The sequence below is a fragment of the Pleurodeles waltl genome, chromosome 9 (assembly GCF_031143425.1).
Source record: "Pleurodeles waltl isolate 20211129_DDA chromosome 9, aPleWal1.hap1.20221129, whole genome shotgun sequence".
Classification (NCBI taxonomy): domain Eukaryota; kingdom Metazoa; phylum Chordata; class Amphibia; order Caudata; family Salamandridae; genus Pleurodeles; species Pleurodeles waltl.
The window spans coordinates 27,024,489-27,045,643 of NC_090448.1; the positions used below are offsets into that span (position 1 = coordinate 27,024,489).

The 21,155-nt window shown below is 46.6% G+C and overlaps 1 protein-coding gene across 2 annotated transcripts in view; it reads left to right on the forward strand.

Moving 5' to 3' along the window:
• LOC138258878 (laminin subunit beta-1-like) overlaps nucleotides 1–21,155 on the forward strand; it is a 382,113-nt gene that overhangs the window by 285,926 nt on the left and 75,032 nt on the right. For both annotated transcript variants that reach the window (XM_069206183.1, XM_069206184.1), the window contains exons 22-25: nucleotides 770–933; nucleotides 3,811–4,035; nucleotides 12,603–12,817; nucleotides 19,577–19,673. In XM_069206183.1, the coding sequence (XP_069062284.1) occupies nucleotides 770–933; nucleotides 3,811–4,035; nucleotides 12,603–12,817; nucleotides 19,577–19,673 (701 nt within the window). The remainder of the gene's footprint in view (nucleotides 1–769; nucleotides 934–3,810; nucleotides 4,036–12,602; nucleotides 12,818–19,576; nucleotides 19,674–21,155) is intronic.

Below are 21,155 nucleotides of genomic sequence, written 5' to 3' on the forward strand. Positions count from 1 at the left end.
ATGGAGGAAGGGACTTAACAAAACCCGATAGGAAACACAGTTAAAGTACAATATTTAAACTAGTTAAAAATATAAATAATTTTAATTTAGTGCTAAATAGCTAACATAATACATTTTTTAATATTCTGATTTAAGATATTTTAATAACCTTTTTTCAATTTGAACTTTCACACAAAATTAATTTTGTTAAAATATAATTACATCAATTTAAATTAACTCCGCGCATCACTTTTAATATTTTTCATCCAAAAAGAAATGTATTTTAAGGTGGGATTTTCTTTTAATTTATCACCAGAAAAATACTTTTAACTTAATTTAATCCATTCAAAACAAATAAATGTTAAATTAAAATTAAATTAACAGTGCTGTAACATTTATTTTATTTTGTCCTTCATTTAGAATAAACATATTGACATAACAATAGTTTACATTTCTTCAAGTTTAATAACCTTTTTTACTTTTTCCTATACTTTAGCATATGAAGATCCCCCCCAAGAAGAAGGGGGGCACAGAGGCATCAGGGCTAATAATATTATTTATGACTTCATGTTTGTGAGTTGAACGGGTGTGTTTTACTCTATCTACTTTAACTCTGGACTGCTGCAGGTCATGCGGTTTTCTGGGCACCCTGAACCCCCTTGGTGGTTCAGTAGTACACCGGTCTACTGCCAGGTTTCAAGCTCTGCTGAGTGGTTGGCACAGGTGAAGAGGGGCTGCCATCCCTCAGACTGCCTCCTGACCAACCCTGTCTGTCTTTTCCTTCCTCTAGGTGCTTGGATGGTTACTACGGAGACCCGGTGTTGGGCTCTGGCCAGCAGTGTCGTCCGTGCCCATGCCCTGGCTATCCCGGAAGCCGGAATTATCATGGCAGCTCCTGCCATGCTGATAGACACACCAATCAGATCATGTGCATCTGCGCGCCAGGCTATTCAGGTAAGAGACAGAGGCGAAAGGTGCAGGTATGAGCACCAGACAAGGGAGGTAATGTGGAGTGAGAATGAGCGCCACTTTTCATGCGCCCCTTAGCACCCCCCTACTGCCACCATGTGTGCGTCGTATCTAATATACGGTGCACCATGGCACAGAGCAGGGGCAATAGCATTGACTTTTTTTACGGTATTGATGTACTGTGTTTTTGGCGCTAATCTTGCACGTACATAGAGCCCCATTGAAAGCAATGGTGTGCCCCCTTTTAATGCCTGCTCTGTGCAGGTGTTAAACGTAGCCTCAAAAAATGACATCCACTGCGTCATTTTTGCAGTCCCCCTAACAGGGGAGCGCCCCTTGCATACATTATCCCTGGCGCAGGCATAATGTGGCGCAAGGGGTTACAAAGTTCTGCAATGCATGCATTACGCCACTTTGTAAATATGGCGCAGTAATTTTGGCCTCGTTGGGCCACATTAGCTTAAAAAATAATAAAGCTAATGTGGCGCTAGGCCCTCTTAAATCTGGGCCATAGAGAGTAAAAGAGAGGATTGGATCTGGGCCATAGAGAGTAAGAGTCACAAAGATGCAGAGAGAAAGCAAGAGAAAGATGGAGCGCAAATGAAGGAGGTAGATATACCAACATGTGTCAAACTATTAACGTTGGTGTTTAATAAACACTAATATGTCCTCAGAGGATAACATGGCAGATATGATGCAAACCTCATGCCACTAACTGATTCAGACAAGAAAGAGCGAAGACAGAACTGTGCCCTTTAAATCAAGAAGCAGAGAGACTGGGGTCTTTGAGACCCGTGTACTAGTGCTAAAGCAGCGCAGATGTCATTTTGGCCTGATTTATCTCCTGTGTCTTTGCAGCCACATGCCACCGGTTATAACTGGTGGTGCTTGTCCATGAAAACAGGATAGTAATAATGTTTGCAAAACATGCATGAGTTATTCCCCATGCTTACCCCAGTCAGTAAACTAAATGCAAATAGGGTACAGCGCACGCAAACGTTGGAGCGAGGTGTTTTGTTCCCATAATTCATGGTTGCATTGGAATCACCCTGTAGTAACTGGCATACAGTATGGCTGCAAGAGCAGGGGAGTTACACTACAGTTAATGCAGTGACTTTGTTTACTGAAGGCTGTTCTGGTTCTTGTATGTGGGACCTTCAGTGGTAATATCTTCACCTGGTAGAGCATCCTTGGGCCAGCCCTTCATCCCTGGGTCAGACTTTAATCACAGGGTTAACCTTCATCCCTGGGCTAAGCCTTCATCCCTGTGTCAGGTCTTCATCCCTGGGTCAAGCCTTCATCTCTGGGTCAGGTCTTTATCCCTGTGTCAGGACTTCATCCCTGGGCCAGGCTTTCATCCCTGTGTCAAGTCTTCATCCCTGTGTCAAGTCTTCATCCCTGGGTCAAGCCTTCATCCTTGGGTGAAGTCTTCATCCCTGGGTCAAGCCTTCATCCCTCAATCAGGCTTTCATCCTTAGTTCAAGCCTTCATCCCTGGGCCATGCCTTCATCCCTGGGTCAAGATTTCATTCCTGTGTCAAGTCTTCATCCCTGGGTCAGACTTTCATCCCAGGGTCAAGCATTCATCCCTAGGTCAAGACTTTATCCCTGGATCATGCCTTCATCCCTGGGTCAGGCCTTCGTCCCTGGTCAGGCCTTCACCCCATAGTCAAGCCTTTACCCCGTGGTAAAGCCTTCATCCCTGGGTCATGCCTTCATCCCTGGGTCAAGCCTTCACCCCATGGTCAAGCCTTCATCCCTGGGTCACGCCTTCATCCCTGGGTCACGCCTTCATCCCTGGGTCACGCCTTCATTCCTGAGTCAGGTCTTCATCCCTGGGTCAGGTCTTCAACCCTATGTCACGCCTTCATTCCTAGGTCACGCCTTCCTCCCTGGGCCAGGTCTTCATCCTTGGGTCAGGCCTTCATCCCTGTGTCAAGACTTAATCCCTCAGTCAGTCCTTCATCCTTAGGTCAAGCCTTCATCCCTGGGACAGGCCTTCATCCCATGGTCAGGCCTTCATCCCTGGGTCAGGTTTTCATCCCCAGGTCACGCCTTCATTGCTAGGTCACGCCTTAATCCCGGGTCAGGGCTTCATCCCTGGGTCAGGCCTTCATCCCTTTGTCAAGCCTTAATCCCTCAGTCAGTCCTTCATCTTTAGGTCAAGCCTTCATCCCTAGGTCACGTCTTCATCCCTGGGTCACGCCTTCATCCCTGCGTCAGGCCTTCATCCCTTGGTCAAGCCTTAATCCCTCAGTCAGTCCTTCATCTTTAGGTCAAGCCACTATCCCTGGGTCAGGCCTTTATCCCACTGTCAAGCCTTCATCCCTGAGTCACGTCTTCACCCCTGAGTCAGGTCTTCGTCCCTGGGTCACGCCTTCATCCCTGGGTCAGGCCTTCATCATCAGGTCACGCCTTCATCCCTGGGTCAGGACTTTATCCCTTGGTCAAGCCTTAATCCCTCAGTCAGTCCTTCATCCCTGGGTCAGAACTTCATCCCAGTGTCAAGCCTTCATCCCTGGGTCAAGACTTCATACCAGTGTCAAGCCTTCATCCCTGGGTCAAGCCTTTGTCTCGGGGTCAACCCTCAACCCTAAGTCAGACCTTCATCCCTTGGTCAAGTCTTCATCCCTGGGTCAAGCCTTCATCTCTCGGTCAGCCCTTCATCCTTGGGTCAAGCCTTCATCCCTGGGTCAGGCCTTCATTCTTAGGTCAAGCCTTCATCCCTGGGTCAGGCTTTCATCCCTGGGTCAAGACTTCATTCTTAGGTCAAACCATCATCCTTTGGTCAGGCCTTCGTCCCGGGGTCAGGCCTTCATCCCTGGGTCAAGTCATCATCCCTGCCCTCTCCTCCTTCCTACAGGTACGCGCTGCGACCGATGTGCTCCTGGCTACTTCGGAACCCCAGACCTGGATGGCGGTGAATGTCGGCCCTGCCAATGTAATAATAATATCGATCCAAGTGATCCCGAGTCCTGTGACCCCCAGAGTGGGCAGTGCTTGAGGTGCCTCTACCACACCGATGGACCAAACTGCGGCGAGTGCAAGCCGGGCTTCTATGGAAATGCCTTACAGCGTAACTGTCGACGTAAGTAGACTTTATTTAAAACAATCTTAGAAACCATTGAAAGATAAATGATGGTGTTCAAATCTGAAATGAGATGAGGTATCTCCTTTATTGCAGATTTACTCATTTTTTGCACAACACAGAGCAACAACCGAAGTTGCTGTCCTGTGTTGTGCTAGACCTGCTTCTTCATTGGCATACTAACTCACTGCCTACCACGACGTGCAACCTTTGCATCATGGTGCAAAGCTGTATGCGTAATGTCTAGCATAGGATGTGTTCTGGAAAGGTAGTATTCCAGTATAAAGTTCTATACCTAATTAGTTTCTGTAACATTCCACGCATTCAATGTGTTCTGTAGAGTGCAGCAGACGTGCAAGATGTTGATGGTTGTGTGCTGTATAGCACAGCAGACGTGCAAGATGTTGATGGATGTGTGCTGCACAATGCAGCAGACGTGCAAAATGTTGATGGATGTGTGCTGTACAGCACAGCAGACTAGCAAGATGTTGATAGATGTGTTGTACAGCGCAGCAAGCATGCAAGATGTTGATGGATGTGTGCTGTACAGTGCAGCAGATGTGCAAGATGTTGATGGATGTGTGCTGTACAATGCGGCAGACGTGCAAGATGTTGATGGATGTGTGCTGTACAGCGTAGCAAACATGCAAAATGATTATACTGGTGTGCTGTACAGCGCCTCAGACATGCACGATGTTGATGGATGCGTTCTGTACAGCGCAGCAGACATGCATGATGATGATGGATGTGTTCTACAGCACAGCAAGCATGCAAGACGTTGATGGATGTGTGCTGTGCAGCGCAGCAGACATGCAAGATGATTATGGATGTGTTGTACAGCGCAGCAAGCATGCAAGACGTTGATGGATGTGTGCAGTACAGTGCAGCAGACATGCAAGATGTTGATGGATGTGTGCTTTACAGCGCAGCAAACATGCAAGATGTCGATGGATGTGTGCTGTACAGCGCAGCAAGCATGCAAGATGTTGATGGATGTGTGCTGTACAGCACAACAGATATGCAAGGTGTCGATGGATGTATGCTGTAGAGCGCAGCAAGCATGCAAGATGTCGATGGACGTGTGCTGTACAGCGCAGCAGACATTCAAGATGTCGATTGATGTGTGCTGTACAGCGTAGCAGACATGCAAGATGTCGATGGAGGTCGATGGACTTGTGCTGTACAGCGCAGCAGACATGCAAGATGTCGATGGATGTGTGCTGTACAGCGCAGCAGACGTGCAAGATGTGATGAACGTGTGCTGTACAGCGCATCAGACATGCAAGATGTTGATGGATGCGTGCTGTTCAGCACAGCAAACATGCAAGATGTTGATGGATGTGTGCTGTACAGTGCAGCAAGCATGCAAGATTTTGAAAGATGTGTGCAGCTCAGCAGGCATGCAAGATGTTGATGGATGTGTTGTACAGCGCAGCAGACATGCAAGATATTAATGGATGTGTGCTGTACAGTGCAGCAGACATGCAAGATGTTGATAGATGTGTTGTACAGCACAGCAGACATGCAAGATGTTGATAGATGTGTGCTGTACAGCGCAGCAGACATGCAAGATGTTGATGGATGTGTGCTGTACAGTGCAGCAGACATGCAAGAGATGTTGATGGATGTGGGCGGTACAGCGCAGCAAGCATGCAAGATGTTGATAGATGTGTGCCGTACAGCGCAGCAGATATGCAAGATGTTGATGGATGTGTGCTGTACAACGCAGCAGACATGCAAGATGTGGATGGATGTGTTGTACAGCCCAGCAAGCATGCAAGATGTTGATAGATGTGTGCTGTACAGTGCAGCAGACATGCAAGATGTTGATGGATGTGTGCTGTAGAGTGCAGCAGACATGCAAGATGTCGATGGATGTGTGCTGTAGAGCGCAGCAGACATGCATGATGTTGATGGATGTGTGCTGTACAGCGCAGCAAGCATGCAGGATGTTGATGGATGTGTGCTGTACAGCGCAGCAGGCATGCAAGATGTTGATGGATGTGTGCTGTACAGCGCAGCAAGCATGCAAGATGTTGATAGATGTGTACAGTACAGCGCAGAAAGCATGCAAGATGTTGATGGATGTGTGCTGTAGAGCGCAGCAAACGTGCAAGATGTTGATGGATGTGTGCTGTACAGCGCGGCAGACGTGCAAGATGTTGAATGTCTGGAAAAATTGAAAAATATTTCTAACTTTGAACCTGCTTGAAAGGGACATTACTTTTTATGCAAAGCTCAGTCTGATTAGCGTAGCCGATCAGATTTTGCATAAAAAATGATGAGCGCTTGCACTGATCTGTCGCAATAGCACCCATGTAGCACCCCCTAAAAGAAAGCAGAACAAATAAAAAGACCCAATTCCAGCACAAAAAAAGCCTTTGTATTGGAAAGTAAATAACTCTCCACTTTTTCAGTCACATTGTGTCACTTTGTGTGACTTTGCAAAGGCTTAGTAACCCTGCCCCAAAGAGTTTCATTAAAAGTACATATACAGCCGGATCCACTAGTCTTGTGTCACATCACCGATGCAGTTTTTGTACAACATTGGCGATGAGATCCTCAGTGTTTTTGCACTGCAGTGCATGTACTAATATGTCACAGTGCAAAAGTGGCATTCATAAGATTAATATTAATGAAGCTTTCTGTTTGCTAATCCCTCTGGATGCCTGTGATAAAAAGAGGGATCACATTTGAGGCACAGCACGGGACCCAAGCATGAGAGATTTTGGGCATAATTTAGATATTGGCTGACAGGTTACTCCATCGCGACAGATACCATGTCCACCGAAATATAAATTCCAACGGATATAATGGGATTTATATTTCGGCAGACGGGATATCCGTCACCGTTGTGCGGGAGTAACTCATCCGCCAAGATCTCAATCAGGCCTTAAATCTTGACTGAGTCTGTGATTAAGAAGGAGGTGAAACATAATTTACGGAACGTGGTTATCTTTCCCAACCTCAAACTTTGAAGCTGTTGAAAGAAGACTGAACTCAGTATTCAGTCCATGGTTTGCCAAGGGCAAAATTATTTATTCCGAAGGCAAGATCTTGGGGTTCCTTTAGTGCTCGGTGCAATGAGAGAACCCCTGTAAAATGGTGGTTCATCTGCTCCACCAAGCTTGTTTTTCCGTTCTCTCCTTTAGAGTGTTGGACACTTCTATCAGCAAAGCATCATCTTGCATCATCATCAAAAACCATGAACCACAATGCCTCAGGGTCACACTGTCGGAAGGCCTGCCCCATTCAGGACAGCTTACTGGGTTCACATGGAAGGCACAGAGGACCCCAGCACAGAAATTTAACAATGGCCATCACATGCAGGAAGAAAAATATCTGTCTATCAGTGCCATGGATTCTTGATAAAATAAAAAAAAATGGCGACTGGTTACCAGGATATGATAGCAGGCGCACTTTCTGCAAACGATCCCAACCAAGCATGTGGGATCACTAAATACGGTGGCGATCCTCCACTGTGTAAGTAGAGGTGTAAACTCCCCTACACCAACAAAAGTTAAATACTCTTCTGTTTCTTCAGCTGGTTAGAAGCAGCACAGGGCTCCTGGAAAATGTCAAGCCTGAAAAAGAGTGTAGCTGGATGGTGGAGCATTTTGGCAATAGTTTACATCTATAAATGGTGGGAAGTGTATTTTACTCAGCTGTTTGATATCAAGGATATCAGAGTCAAACAAGCTGAGGATGGGTCTGTAGGCCTGTTCCAGAGACCGCTCTCATGGAAGGGTACAGAGCATTATTAGCGAGGACCCCAACACTCCCACATTATAATCTTCACCCCCAGAGCATCTGGTATCAATGCCTAACCGGACAGATGATCAGACGTAATGTAGTGACAACTGATTTCTCCGTGTACTACTCTAGCTATTTTTCTTATTACAAGTGTGAAGAAAGTGGTTTATTATATTATGTGGTGGTGCGCCCTCACAGTGTAAAAAAAGACACAATTCCATATCCAATCCAGTCTAGTCGGGTTTGTTTGTAAAACCTTATCTCAGTCCTGGGCAGCTGTGGCTCAGAGCAATCACACTTTGTCAAAGAAGCAAGTGTAAAGCATTAAGAACTACGAAAACAGTTGGATAAGAAGAAAACGCAACACAACAAAAATCCAACACCAATTTATGAAAATAGGTCATATTTTTTATCTTTAAATAGACAACGCAAAGACAAAAATCCACCAGATGGTTCCAGAGATATGATTTTTTAAAGAAGAAATGAATCACAGAGTTTCAGTCAGTGCAATAAATCATCGTAATCTACCTCTTGTGGTTTAGGGTTACCAACAGCCCCAGAAAGAAGCCAGTCACAGGAACCAATAATGTCCAACAAAATAGTTACCTCTCAAGTAAAGTAGTCTCCTGTCCAGTGCCAGGGTCTGGAATCATTGGAGTGGTCCTGATGCAAGGGATAGAGGATGCTGCAGATGCTCAAGGATGCTGAGGATGCTGAGCTGAGTTCAGGGTTCTTCTTGTGGCCATCCCTCGTTCCACAAATCCCTTGGCCCTTGGTCCCTCGATGTCTGTGTGAATTTTAGCCAAACACAAATTGCCACTGGTCTACTGGTCTGCGGTTACAACAAAACTAGTGGTTCACTTTAATTTGAAGTAACATTCGGGCTGGATAACCAAATTATACGCTGATGACTCTTCTGGGTCCAGCAGCTTTAAGTTCAACTTTTGATTGGTTGGGACATAGTCTCCCAGGCTGCACTTCGGTAGTCAGCGGCGATCAGGTGTTTTTTGGCTACCAACTCACTAATGCAGGTTTCTTCAGTTATTATGACCCTGCAACAGAGAGTCCACCAACCGACCCTTGGAGTTTCCTCCTGTGCTTGGGGCGACTTTTTTTCGAACAGGGCACCACAGGCACAGACCTCTCTTTGCTATCCCAAGGAACAGCAGGTACAGTCCAGTCTTTCGTGAAGCCTCTCTTTGCTGAGACCAGGGAATGGCAGGGTAGTCCTTCTTCGGTCCTCTTGCCAGGTTAGATGTGATCTGAGGTCCGGGTGTCAGGGGTACCACTTGTATGCCCATTTCTTGATCTTTGGGGGTGCAGTGACTACTAGCTCATAGGCCCCCAGGCCCCCTACCAAGTGACGACTTCCTGTAAAGTGTGGCATCTAGTTAGCCTAGATATTTGCACCATTCTCCTCACTTTGAACCCTTCTTTTGGTGTGTGGAGCTCCCAGTTCTATCCCAGAGTTGTGGCTACCTGGGAGCTACACACCCATGAAATCTTCCAGTTTGGCAACAGCTTCCCCTTCTCTGCCTGAGATGCCAGCCGGTCTGCAACAAACAAAAGAGCAGCCCCTCTCGTGTGTGACTACCAATTGTCCTTCAAAGATGGCTTCACACTGTTCGGCCACCCCGCCAGGAGGATGTCACAACTCTCCCCTTGGCAGGACCTTAGTGTTTCTTCCTGGAGTCGTTCACCCCTCTCTGCAGGAGGGCAGAAGGCTGTCCCGAGGGCAAAATTTGGTGTGCAACTGTTACCGCAACTTTGGGCAACAGAGTGGCAACTCTCTAAAGTTGCCATGTGTGCAAAAGTTACATTAAATTTGACTTGAACAGCAAGTCAGGTTTAATGCAACAATTCTTTTGATACCTTGAAGTATAATTTTTATTAGTCCAATGTGTGAGCACTGCTGAGTTGGCAGAAAGTAACTCTGTACTTGTCAAGAGGGCTCCTAGCCTTTCGACAGTAAAAACAACGTTGAATCTTTACTGCCCTGACATGTAAAGTTACTAAAATTCATCCATTTTCAATAATATAATGCACCCTGCTTTTAGGGCTCAGTAGCCCTGCCTTAGGGGTGCCTTAAGATATTAAAAGGAAGGTTTGAGCTTTCCTTTCAGTTTAAATGGCAAAGTCGAGTTAGTAGTGTACAAACTGCACTGCCAGTCAGCAACAGCGGGCTGGGAGTAATGATTTTCTTTGTCACACTCGTGGTGGCACAATGAGTGCTGGAGCCCATGAGAGACACTTTAACTTATGGGCCATGGGTAACCCTGGTACCATATATGAGGGACTTATAAGTAAGTTAACATATGCAAATTGTGGCTGAACCAATTAGATATATACCTTTCCAAGGGTCAGAGCAATGGCACTGAGGCCTGTTTGGCATGACTCAATACACCTTCAGAGTCGGAAGACCAACAGCACCAGTCCAAAAATTGGGTGATCACGCAAAAAATGGCATTTCCTTACAATAGGCATATTCCAGCATCAGATTTCAGTTCTAATAATAAAATGACCTCACCACTCACTAGTAATAAAATATTACAATCAAAAACTGGCCTTGATTATATGAATGCACCCAAAGGAGTGAGCGCCATGTCAGGAGCACATGTAGAATTACAGAGTGGGAAGGCTGTTCAGGCTGGTGCATGCTTTCCTGCCCACCCACAGGCCACGCTTCTCTGTGCCTCTCCCTCATCTGCTCACAGACAGAAAATGACCTGTGGAGCTGCTGACTCTAGCGGACGGGCCACACCACCTCCTACAGCCACAGGCACCTGCCCATAAGACAGTCTATTCCAAATCTGCCATGGCCACAGTGACCCTTTTGTAATACAGCGGAGGAGCTTTCAAAATACACAGCATGGTTTGGGCCACATGTGAGTGTCCTGGGAGCAAGAACATTCCCACTGCTCTCTGGTGGTCTCAGGTCAGGACTGAGCAGTGCTTCCAGCCCTTGACTTAGCTTAGCCTGTGGGTCTTGTAGTCCTGATTATATGAGCCTAAAAACACAACTACAAGACATGGGATGCAAAGAAAAAACAGGAGTGGCCTAGTTAAGGACTTTATAAGGTATTGCAAGTCACCTTGGAGTTCCATGACCTACTAATATCATTCCGCCTGCGGCCTCGTGTACAGTGGTGGAGCTCCCCGGTGCCATGCAGTATCCTCATACTGGGGGAACACTATCCTGTATATAATGACAAACGATACTGCATAATCAATCAATCAGTATTTATAAAGCGCAGCAAATCTCCTGTGAGGGTCTCAAGGCGGTGCATAATGGCAAGCTAGCCTTTTTTTCCTCTTTGTAGTTAGTGCATTTTTCAAAATGGCAGTCAAGGAATTAAAGTTATCAATGAAGAAATGGCTCCCCGGTTGTTTGCTGATGCTCTGGTCCTGAAGGCGCCTGGAAAATTCCAACGACATGGTGGCCCCCCTGCGGCACGAGGCCTTAAGAGAAATTTCTTCTTACAGAAGAAGGAAATGTTTGAAGCCGAGACAAAGCTGTAAAGCCTCAACACCCCTCATCCACAGGGGGTGAGAGGTGCTGCTTATACCATGTATCAAACTGTGCATGAAGACTGTGAACACAGGGGCAGCAGCTGGGAGGGGCATGGTCCTTGCAGGAACAAGGGCCCCTGGCACCTGTGTCAAGGTCTCAAGAAGCCCTCTATTGCTATGTCACTCTTGGGGCCTGATTTTGCTCATGGAGAACGAGTTACTCCATCACAACTGTGACGGATATCCCGTCTGCCGAAATCCAAATCCCATAGGATATAATAAAACTTAGATTTCAACAGGCGGGATATCCGTCACAGTGGTGACAGAGAAACTCGTCTGCCAATATCTTAATCAGTCCCTTGGCCTGTGAGGTCTGTAGGGTACGTTTTTTCCACCATCATATGACAAGTAATGTCTCCAAGCCTTTCCAGATTACAAAATAACCTTGGATCTATGTTAAAATATCTGCTGCAAAAATATGAGTTGTGAAAACATTGAGTGAAATACATCGACTAACTAACATGAACTTTGTACTTCAACACTGAAAAGCCAAAAGCATCCACTACAGAACTGAGCTGCATGTCTAAGTGTTTACTAGCGGTTTGTATTCACTTATATATAATGGTCTTTCCCGCTTTCAAAAAATGTTTCAAACAGTATTTGCCAAAAATTGCCCCTTTTCATAAACAATTCCCACATTGTTAGAGCATGTTTATGTTTAACCCTATGTACCTTCAGATCTCTGTGTTTCCCTCTGACTTTAAGAATCTCTTTTGTGTTCAAAATGACATTTTTGCCACAAACAATTACAACCTTATGTTTTTATTTTATATTTATGGCTTCCAGCTGGTTAACTCTGCAAGGACCCATCAAGGAATATATGCTAACTTTTGAACTTTCTTTAAAAGTATAAATACATCTTTATTTCAGGAAATTTTGAGTTATCCTAATCTTGGTTACTTTAAATTGTTTTACTCTATAGTTCTGCAACTGAGAGGACTCAATACTTCTAGATATTTCTGAGATGTGGTTGAATTTGTGTATGGTGGTAGATATGGGCGGTGCCTGTCGGGGATTTAGGGGTTACAGATCTGGCATTGGTTGCCCCTTAGTGATGGTGACTTCTGGAGCTTGACACATTGAAGAAGTGAACCATTCCTATGAATGCAGAATGTCAGCCGCAGGGCGCCTCTGGCACCAGGATACACCGGGGCTTCATATGTGATACCAAATGCATCTAAGTAGAGGTTTGACTGACAGAGAAAGGCCATATCAAATATTTCATTTTAATTTTGTTTCTACAGGGTGTACATGCAATGAGCAGGGCACACTCCCCTCCCACTGCACCACCGATACCTGCTACTGTGATAGGGTGACCGGGCACTGCCCGTGCCGTGCCAACGTTGTCGGGAAGAACTGTGACCAGTGTGCCCCCAATTTCTGGAACTTTGGAGCCATCCTTGGGTGTGAGCCGTGTTCCTGCAACCCTACGCATTCGCTGCGGAGAGACTGTAACATGGTGAGTGAAGGGGCACCTTTCATGTGCCTTGGTATCACTTATAGTGCTCTCGCGCATGGCCAAGAATTGTAGTCGTGAAAGCCGAGCACCTTTTTCTACCTTCTTTTCACCTGATGCCGCTGTGGGATTACCAAACACCCATGGTTTATTTTTTTCTCTATTCATTAGAGTTGGTATCAAACACTTACATGATTAAAAGGGTCTCAACGTTTTTTTTTTTTTTTTTAATGTATATATAGTAAAGAAGGCCACATCTCCTCCTAAGGAATTTGTAAAATCCACATTGGGCATCCTTCAATTTTACAGTAAGGCGCCACCAGGTATCCCACTGGCACTTCCCGTGGAGTGCCACCACGGGTCCCACTGGCAGTTTCTGTTGAGTGCCACCACATGTCCCACTGACACTTCCTATAGAGTGCCACCACAGGTCCCACTGGCAGTTCCTGTAGAGTGCCACCACATATTCTACTGGCACTTCCTGTAGACTGCCACCACATGTCCCAATGACACTTCCTGTAGAATGACACCACATGTCCCAATTCACTCCCTGAGGAATTCTGCCACGTCCCACTGGAAATTCCTGTAGAATGCCGCCACATGCCCCACTGGCACTTCTTGTAGAGTGCCACGACATGTCCCTCTGGAACTTCCTTTAGAGTGCCACCACATGTCCCACTGGCACTTCCTGTAGAATGTCACCACAGGTCCCACTTCACTTCCTGTAGAGCAGTGGTTCCCATCCTTTTGACTTCTGTGGACCCCCTCTTTATCATTACTGGAACCCGAGGACCCCCACTGAATCATTATTGGAAGCCGGGGACCTTCCACTAAGTCACTACTGAAAGCGTGGGACCTAATCTGTTAATATTATTTCATTTTCTGAGCAGTCACGGACCCCCTAAGGAGGCTTCACAGACCCCCAGGGGTCCCCAGACCACAGGTTGGGAACCACTGCTGTAGAGTGCTACCACATGTCCCACTGGCACTTCTTGTAGAGTGCCACCACATGTCCCACTGGCACTTCCTGTAGCATGCCACAGTGTGCCCTACTGGCACTTCTTGTAGAATGCCACCGCTTGACCAACTAGCACTTCCTGTAGAGTGCCACCACATGTCCGACTGACACTTTCTGTAGAGTGCCAACACATTTTGCACTGGCACTTCCCATAGAGTGTCAGCACATGTCCCACCGGCACTTCCAATATAATGTCACCATATTTCCACTTCACTTTCTGTAGAGTTCCACCGCTTGTTCCACTGGCACTTTGTGTAGAGTGCCGCCACATGTCCCACTGGCACTTCCTGTAGAATGTCACACATGTCCCGCTTCACTTTCTGTAGACTTCCACCACATGTCCCACTGGCACTTCCTGTAGGACGCCACCACATGCCCACTAGCGCTTCCTGTAGAATGTCACTACATGTCCCAGTTCACTTCCTGTAGCGTGCCACTATGTGCCGTACTGGCACTTCTTGTAGAATGCCACTACATGTCCCATTGACACTTACTGTAGCATGCCACCACATGTTCCACAGGCATTTCCTGTAACATGCCACCACATGTCCAACCTGCACTTCCCATAGAGTGCCACCATATATCCCATTGACACGTTCCGTAGAGTGCAACCACATTTTGCTCTGGTGATTCCTGCAGAGTGCCACCACATGTCCCACTGGCACTTCCAGAAGAGTGTCACCACATGTCCCACTTCACTTCCTGTAGAGTGCTGCCACATATCCCACTGGCACTTCCTGTAGCATGCCACCACATGTCCCACTGGCATTTCCTGTAGAATGACACCAATTGCCCACTGGCAATTCCTGTAGAATGCCACCAAATGTCCCTCTTCACTTCCGGTAGAGTGCCACCACATGTCCCACTTCACTTCTTGTAGAGTGCCACAACATGTCCACTGGCATTTCCTGTATAATGCCTCCACATATCCCACTGGCACTTCCTGTAGAATATCACCACATGTCCCATTTCACTTCCTGTAGAGTGCCACCACATGCCCCACTGACACTTCCTGTAGAATGCCACCACATGTCCCACTTGCACTTCCTCTAGAGTGCCACCACATGTCCTACTGACACTTCCTGTAGGATATCACCACATGTCTCATTCAATCAATTAGAGTATTTGTAAAGCGCACTACTCACCCGTGAGAGTCTCAAGGAGCTGAGGGGGGGGGGGGTTGCTACTGCTCGAACAGTCATGTCTTGAGATGTCTCCTGAAGGTAAGTAGGTCCTGTGTCTGACGCAGGTGGGTGGGAAGAGTGTTCCACATCTTGGCGGCGAGGTGGGAGAACGATCTGCCACCGGTGGTCGTCCTGTGGATGCGTGGGACGGTGGTGAGGGCGAGGGCGATGGAGGGAAGCTGTCGGATTGGGGTGTAGAAGGAGAGCCGTCTGTTGAGGTATTCTGGCCCAGTGTTGTGCAGTGCCTTGTGAGCGTGGGTGAGGAGTTTGAACATGATTCTCTTGTTGACAGGGAGCCAGTGTAGGTCTCTTAGGTGGGCTGTGATGTGGCAGTGGTGGGGGATGTCCAGGATGAGGCGTGTGAAGGCGTTGACACTTCCTGTAGAGTGCCATCACATGCCCCACTGACACTTCCTGTAGGATATCACCACATGTCCCATTGACACTTCCTGTAGGGTGCCACCACATGTCCCACTGACACTTCCTGTAGAGTGCCACCACATGCCACACTGACACTTCCTGTAGGGTGCCACCACATGCCTCACTGACACTTCCTGTAGGATATCACCACATGTCCCATTGACACTTCCTGTAGAGTGCCACCACATGCCCCGCTGACACTGCCTGTAGAGTGCCACCACGTGCCCCACTGACACTTCCTGTAGGATATCACCACATGTCCCATTGACACTTCCTGTAGAGTGCCACCACGTGCCCCGCTGACACTTCCTGTAGAGTGCCACCACGTGCCCCACTGACACTTCCTGTAGGATATCACCACATGTCCCATTGACACTTCCTGTATAGTTCCACAACATGCCCCACTGACACTTCCTGTAGGATATCACCACATGTCCCATTGACACTTCCTGTAGGGTGCCACCACATGCCCCACTGACACTTCCTGTAGGATATCACCACATGTCCCATTGACACTTCCTGTAGGGTGCCACCACATGCCCCACTGACACTTCCTGTAGGATATCACCACATGTCCCATTGACACTTCCTGTAGGGTGCCACCACATGTCCCACTGGCACTTCCTGCAGGGTGCTGCCATATGTCTCACTAGTACTTCCTCCTGGGTGCCACCATAACCGCCACTGGCACTTTTTGCATCGTATCCCTGCACATGCTGGGTGTGGGCTTGGAAATTCTCCATTCTCAGTTGCTTACAATTATTCCTGGAGTGGAGACTGCAGATTAAATGTATAACTCTCTCACTGAGGAGTATCTATAAAAACATTGAATGGAAGTTCTGACCAAATATAGAGTGCAGACCACAAACTGAATTGTCTGCTTGCCTTTCATAGGTGTTAATATTACTGACTTTTAATATTAATTTAGAAAATTCTGAAAATATGAGTTGACCCTGCAGGATTGAAACAAATGGCTCTCAGGTTACAGAGCGCCTACTGCAGCCGAGTATGCAAACTTCTTCGCGCCACTTTTTTTTGCTGATGGACTTTACGCCACCTGCACTGCAACACTTAATTAAACAGCACTTAATTAAACAGTACTGCATGTAGTTGGGGTGGCAAAATGCTAGTCGGCAGGGGGTCCGGGCACGGGGTGCACCCTGCGTAAAAATAAAATACAAAAAAACAAAACTAGCAATCACTGTGGGGCACACACCGGCGCCGAGAGTGTGTCGGTGTTTGCCCTGTGCTAAAATACCCACAAGATCTGCAGAAGGTCCGCGCCCACTGACCCGTCCTATCTTATTGATAATGGGTCTGTGAGAGCTTTCAGATTCAGCAGATGGGGATGGATGGGAGGGGAGGCCTTGCGTAGTGTCAGCCCTCAGTTTGCCTATAAGCTGTGAAGCCCTCATTAAATTCTCTCGATTTTTGTAATTCGTTTTGGGATTTTTTGTGTTTTGCATTTTTACTTTACTACTGTTTCGTTACACATTGCCGTATGTTAAGCCTGCCTGCTCTCACCATAGCTACCAGTGGGTTGAGCTCAGGTTTATTTAGTGACTTTAAACGTTCACCCTGACAAGGTCTGTGATTATCACTGGAGGTGGGTACTCTCCCCCTCAACCAATAACCTGCTTTCTTACTGCAATGCATTAACCATCCAAAAACTAGCAACTTGTAGCACTCGTAGACTTTATGCTCGTCTTTGACCATGTACAGTTCTCCGCTGCCTTTGGCTTCGTTCGCACTATAGAAATACAACATTCTTATATACATACATACCTACTGTTAGACTTGGCATCCTTGCCGTGGTCTCCCCTAACTTTTTGCCTCTGTTTCCCAGGTTGTTGATGTGATGTATGCCAGACTCTGTTTTTGCTGTTTTTGATACTCAGGGCACTTTACCACTGCTAACCAGTGCTAAAGTGCAAGTGCTCCTATGTAAAATGTATGTGTAATTGGCTTTCCATCATTGGCATTTTGATTTACTAGTAAGTCCCTAGTACAGTGCACTAGAGGTGCCCAGGGCCTGTAAATCAAATGCTACTAGTACTGCAGCACTGATTGTGCCACCCACATGAGTAGCCCCGTAAACATGTCTCAGACCTGCCACTGCAGTGTCTGTGAGTGCAGTTTTAAACTGCCAATTCGACTTGGCAAGTGTACCCACTTACCAAGCGTAAACCTTCCCTTTTCTTACATGTAAGGCACCCCTAAGGTAGGCCTTAGCTAGCCCCATGGACAGGGTGCAGTGTATGTTTAAGGTAGGACATATACTAATATGTTTTATATGTCCTAATAGTGAACTACTGCCAAATGTGGTTTTCACTGTGCAAGGCCTATCTCTCTCATAGGTTAACATGGGGCAGCTTTTAACTATTATTAAAGTACAGATTCCCTTTGGGAGCAGATAGAAATATGGAGTTTAGGGTATTGGAACTCACAATTTAAAAATACATCTTTTAGTAAAGTTTGTTTTTAGCTTGTGTGTTTGAAAATGCCACTTTTAGAAAGTAGGCATGTTCTTGATTAAACCATTCTTTGACTCTGCCTGTTTGTGGATTCCCTGTCCGGATCAGTTTGACAGTTGGGCTGTTTGCACCTCTCTCTAAACAGTGACACAAAGGGAGCATGGGTGTGGCCTGCATATCCTGATGAGCCATCTGGGGTGGGAGGGAGTGGAGTAGTGGCCACTCACACCTGGAAGGGCTGTACCTGCCCTCCCACAATGCAGTCTCCAGCCTCCTGGTGTGTGTCTGGGGCCTGGCTTGGGGAAGGCAGGATCTTACAAACAAGAGAGAATTTCCTTTGAAGTTTGCCTACTTGAAAGGCAGAAAAGATTATAAGTAGTGGACCCAAAACTACTGAAAATTAGATCACTTCTGGAATCAAGAGGAACCTCTGCCAAGGAGAAGAGCTGAGGAGAAGTGCTAACCCTGCCTGAGACTGTGCTTTTTTGGGGTATCCTGCAGTTGCTGCTTCTGCCTGTGAAAGGGGACAAAGACTTGACTTTGTTGTGCATTCCTGCTTGAGAAGAATCTCCAAGGGCTTGAACTGAGCTTGCCTCCTGTTGTTGAAGTCTCAAGGCCATCAAAGAGTTCCCCTGCCAGCACCTTGACTCTCTGCTGAGACTCCTGCCCTGCCAAGTGGTGCCCTATCCAGTTTTGGGGTCCTTGAAAGGTGAAGTTGGCAGACAAGAACTGAAAATCCACGCACAGAATGCCGTACAGGGAAATTTTCAACACACCTTCCGCAACGCAGCTGATAAACGATGCAGCTGATAAACGACGCACCGCCGGCTTCGTGGCTAAAATCGACATTCCACCTGCATTGCGGCTGGGAGATCGATGCATTGCGGCTTGAGAAACGACACGCTACACACGCTTACGGAGGCTGATAACGATGCAAACCCCACACAGCGTGGCTTTCTGACACCGTGTGACCGGATTTCAACGCAACATCGCTGGGCATGAAAGATTGACGCAAAGGCTGCCCGGATCCGAGGTGCCCCATCCGGAAATCGATGCATCACTCTCTTGCGTGGGAGAAAAACTATGCATCGCCGACCCAACCGGAGAAGGAAATGACTGACAGCCTTACTTACGAGTAAGGAATCAACGCATCGCTGACTTTTCCGATGCACGCTCGCCTGTGCGACCTTATTTTTTACGCTAACCAGGTACCTTGTGTAACAACAGCATTCTCACTGTTTTCTAAGGATTAAGACTCTTATTCTTTTGAAAATCCATATCTCGACATGTGTATGTTGAATTTTTTTCATTTTGGTCTTGTTTTGTTTAGATAAATAGTACCTATTTCTTTAAACCTGTGTTGTGTCATTTTGTCGTGTTTTCACTGTATTACTGTGTGTATTGGTACAAATACTTTACACATTGCTTCTGAAATTAAGCCTGCCTGCTCGTGCCAAGCTACCAAGGGGGTCACTGGGGGTTAACTGAGTGTGATTCTCATTTACCCTGACTAGAGTGAGGGTCCTTGCTTGAACAGGGGGTAACCTTACTGCCAACCAAAGACCCCATTTCTAACACTTACATACATACATACTTACATACATAAAAAGATATTCTACGGTTCAATAAACGGAATGTTCAAATTTCTTTTCCTTTTCTCTTCTAGTTCACCGGACAGTGCCACTGTCGCCCTGGGTTTGGAGGTCGGGTCTGCGACCACTGCCAGGAGAACTACTGGGGCGATCCGAGTGTGGCGTGCCAAGGTAAGCCCATACATATATAAATGTTTCTGCTTCGCCTTTGAATCAATAGTCCTCTACCTATTCAATATGGTCAATATGAAACGACAAACCAATTCCTCAATATTTTCGTCATGAATGTCAGTTTGTAGGTCTTTGAATTCAATTTGACGAGCGGCTTTCATGAGGAAATTGATTTGCCGGGGCTGTTCTTCTGCTGGTTGCACTGATCCACTGTCCTTTTCAGGGTGCAACCTCCACTGGGTCTCTTTTTACTTGATGTGCTACCTTGACCACCACTACGCCTGTCCCTTCCGTGGACCTTGCGAGGTCTCTCTTCTTTGTGTCCCATGTTCTTCCAAGACCCCACATACCCCACCATTCCTCTCCCAGCCCTGTACCCTATTGGTTTCCAATCCTTTCAATCCACAGTGAGAAAAAAAAAAAAAAATCCACTGCCTTCTCCAAGCACATCTATACACAGCACACTAGCCTAGACCACCAATCCCTCCCTCTCCATGGCTTTTCATCCTCCTGGAAACCTCTGCAGTGTCCCCTGGACCCTTGGCCCCTCCTGCATGCTCTGGTCACAGTGGAAATAGAAGGAAGACTACCTTGACCATGTTTTATTTCACCAGTTGTATTTTTATATTTACTTTAAAACTAATTCAGCCTCCAGTTCATCAGATTTTAGGAACTGAAGTTTTTTTTTCTGTAGAGTAACACTAACAAGAACAAGAAGTGCAGTCAAACAGGAAACCAACCATTACTGTAACAATTTAAACAATATTTTTTACGGTAAATGTTTATAACAAGCATTGGTAAAGCTAAATGGCCTAGATTTAATGTCCATTCATGAATGCTGCTGCAAGTAAAATATAGAATTATAGACAGGGGATGTTTTTTACAGACGGGCTCTGAGTGACATCAAGTAGAGAACAAGAGTTAATTTAGAGTTGTTTATGATGTCACTCAGAACTCTGAGGCGAAAAGCGTCCACTTTAATTACTGTTACCGATCTACAATTTTATAATATGTATGACACCCAACATCCTATGCCCCTGCATTCAACAGCTATGCAGGGGTATCAGAGTCATGGGGGGACCACATGTAAAGGTATCCACCTCTAACAACTTCTGTTACTAAAATATTCAATCCCAATGTAACACCTGGTGTCCTGATACCCACTGGACATCACTCCCACCCAAGAAAACAATACCTGGCTTTCTGCCACCCTCCCACCTCGCCACCCGAATTACTTCCCCACTGTTAAAGAATATACATGTCCTGCCACGCACCCTCACCTACCTCTGCATTTACCACCCCTTTTTTCTTTATGAAACGTAGTGCCCTTCCACCCACCCGCTCACATACCATCCAAATATATAAAAATAATTCCTGGTCTCCTGTCATTCATCCCCTTCGCCGCCCATCAGAGGCGAGAGCCAGGCTGCACTGATGGGCTCTCAGAGTCTGCAATTCCTTCATGACGTAGCACAGAGGGAA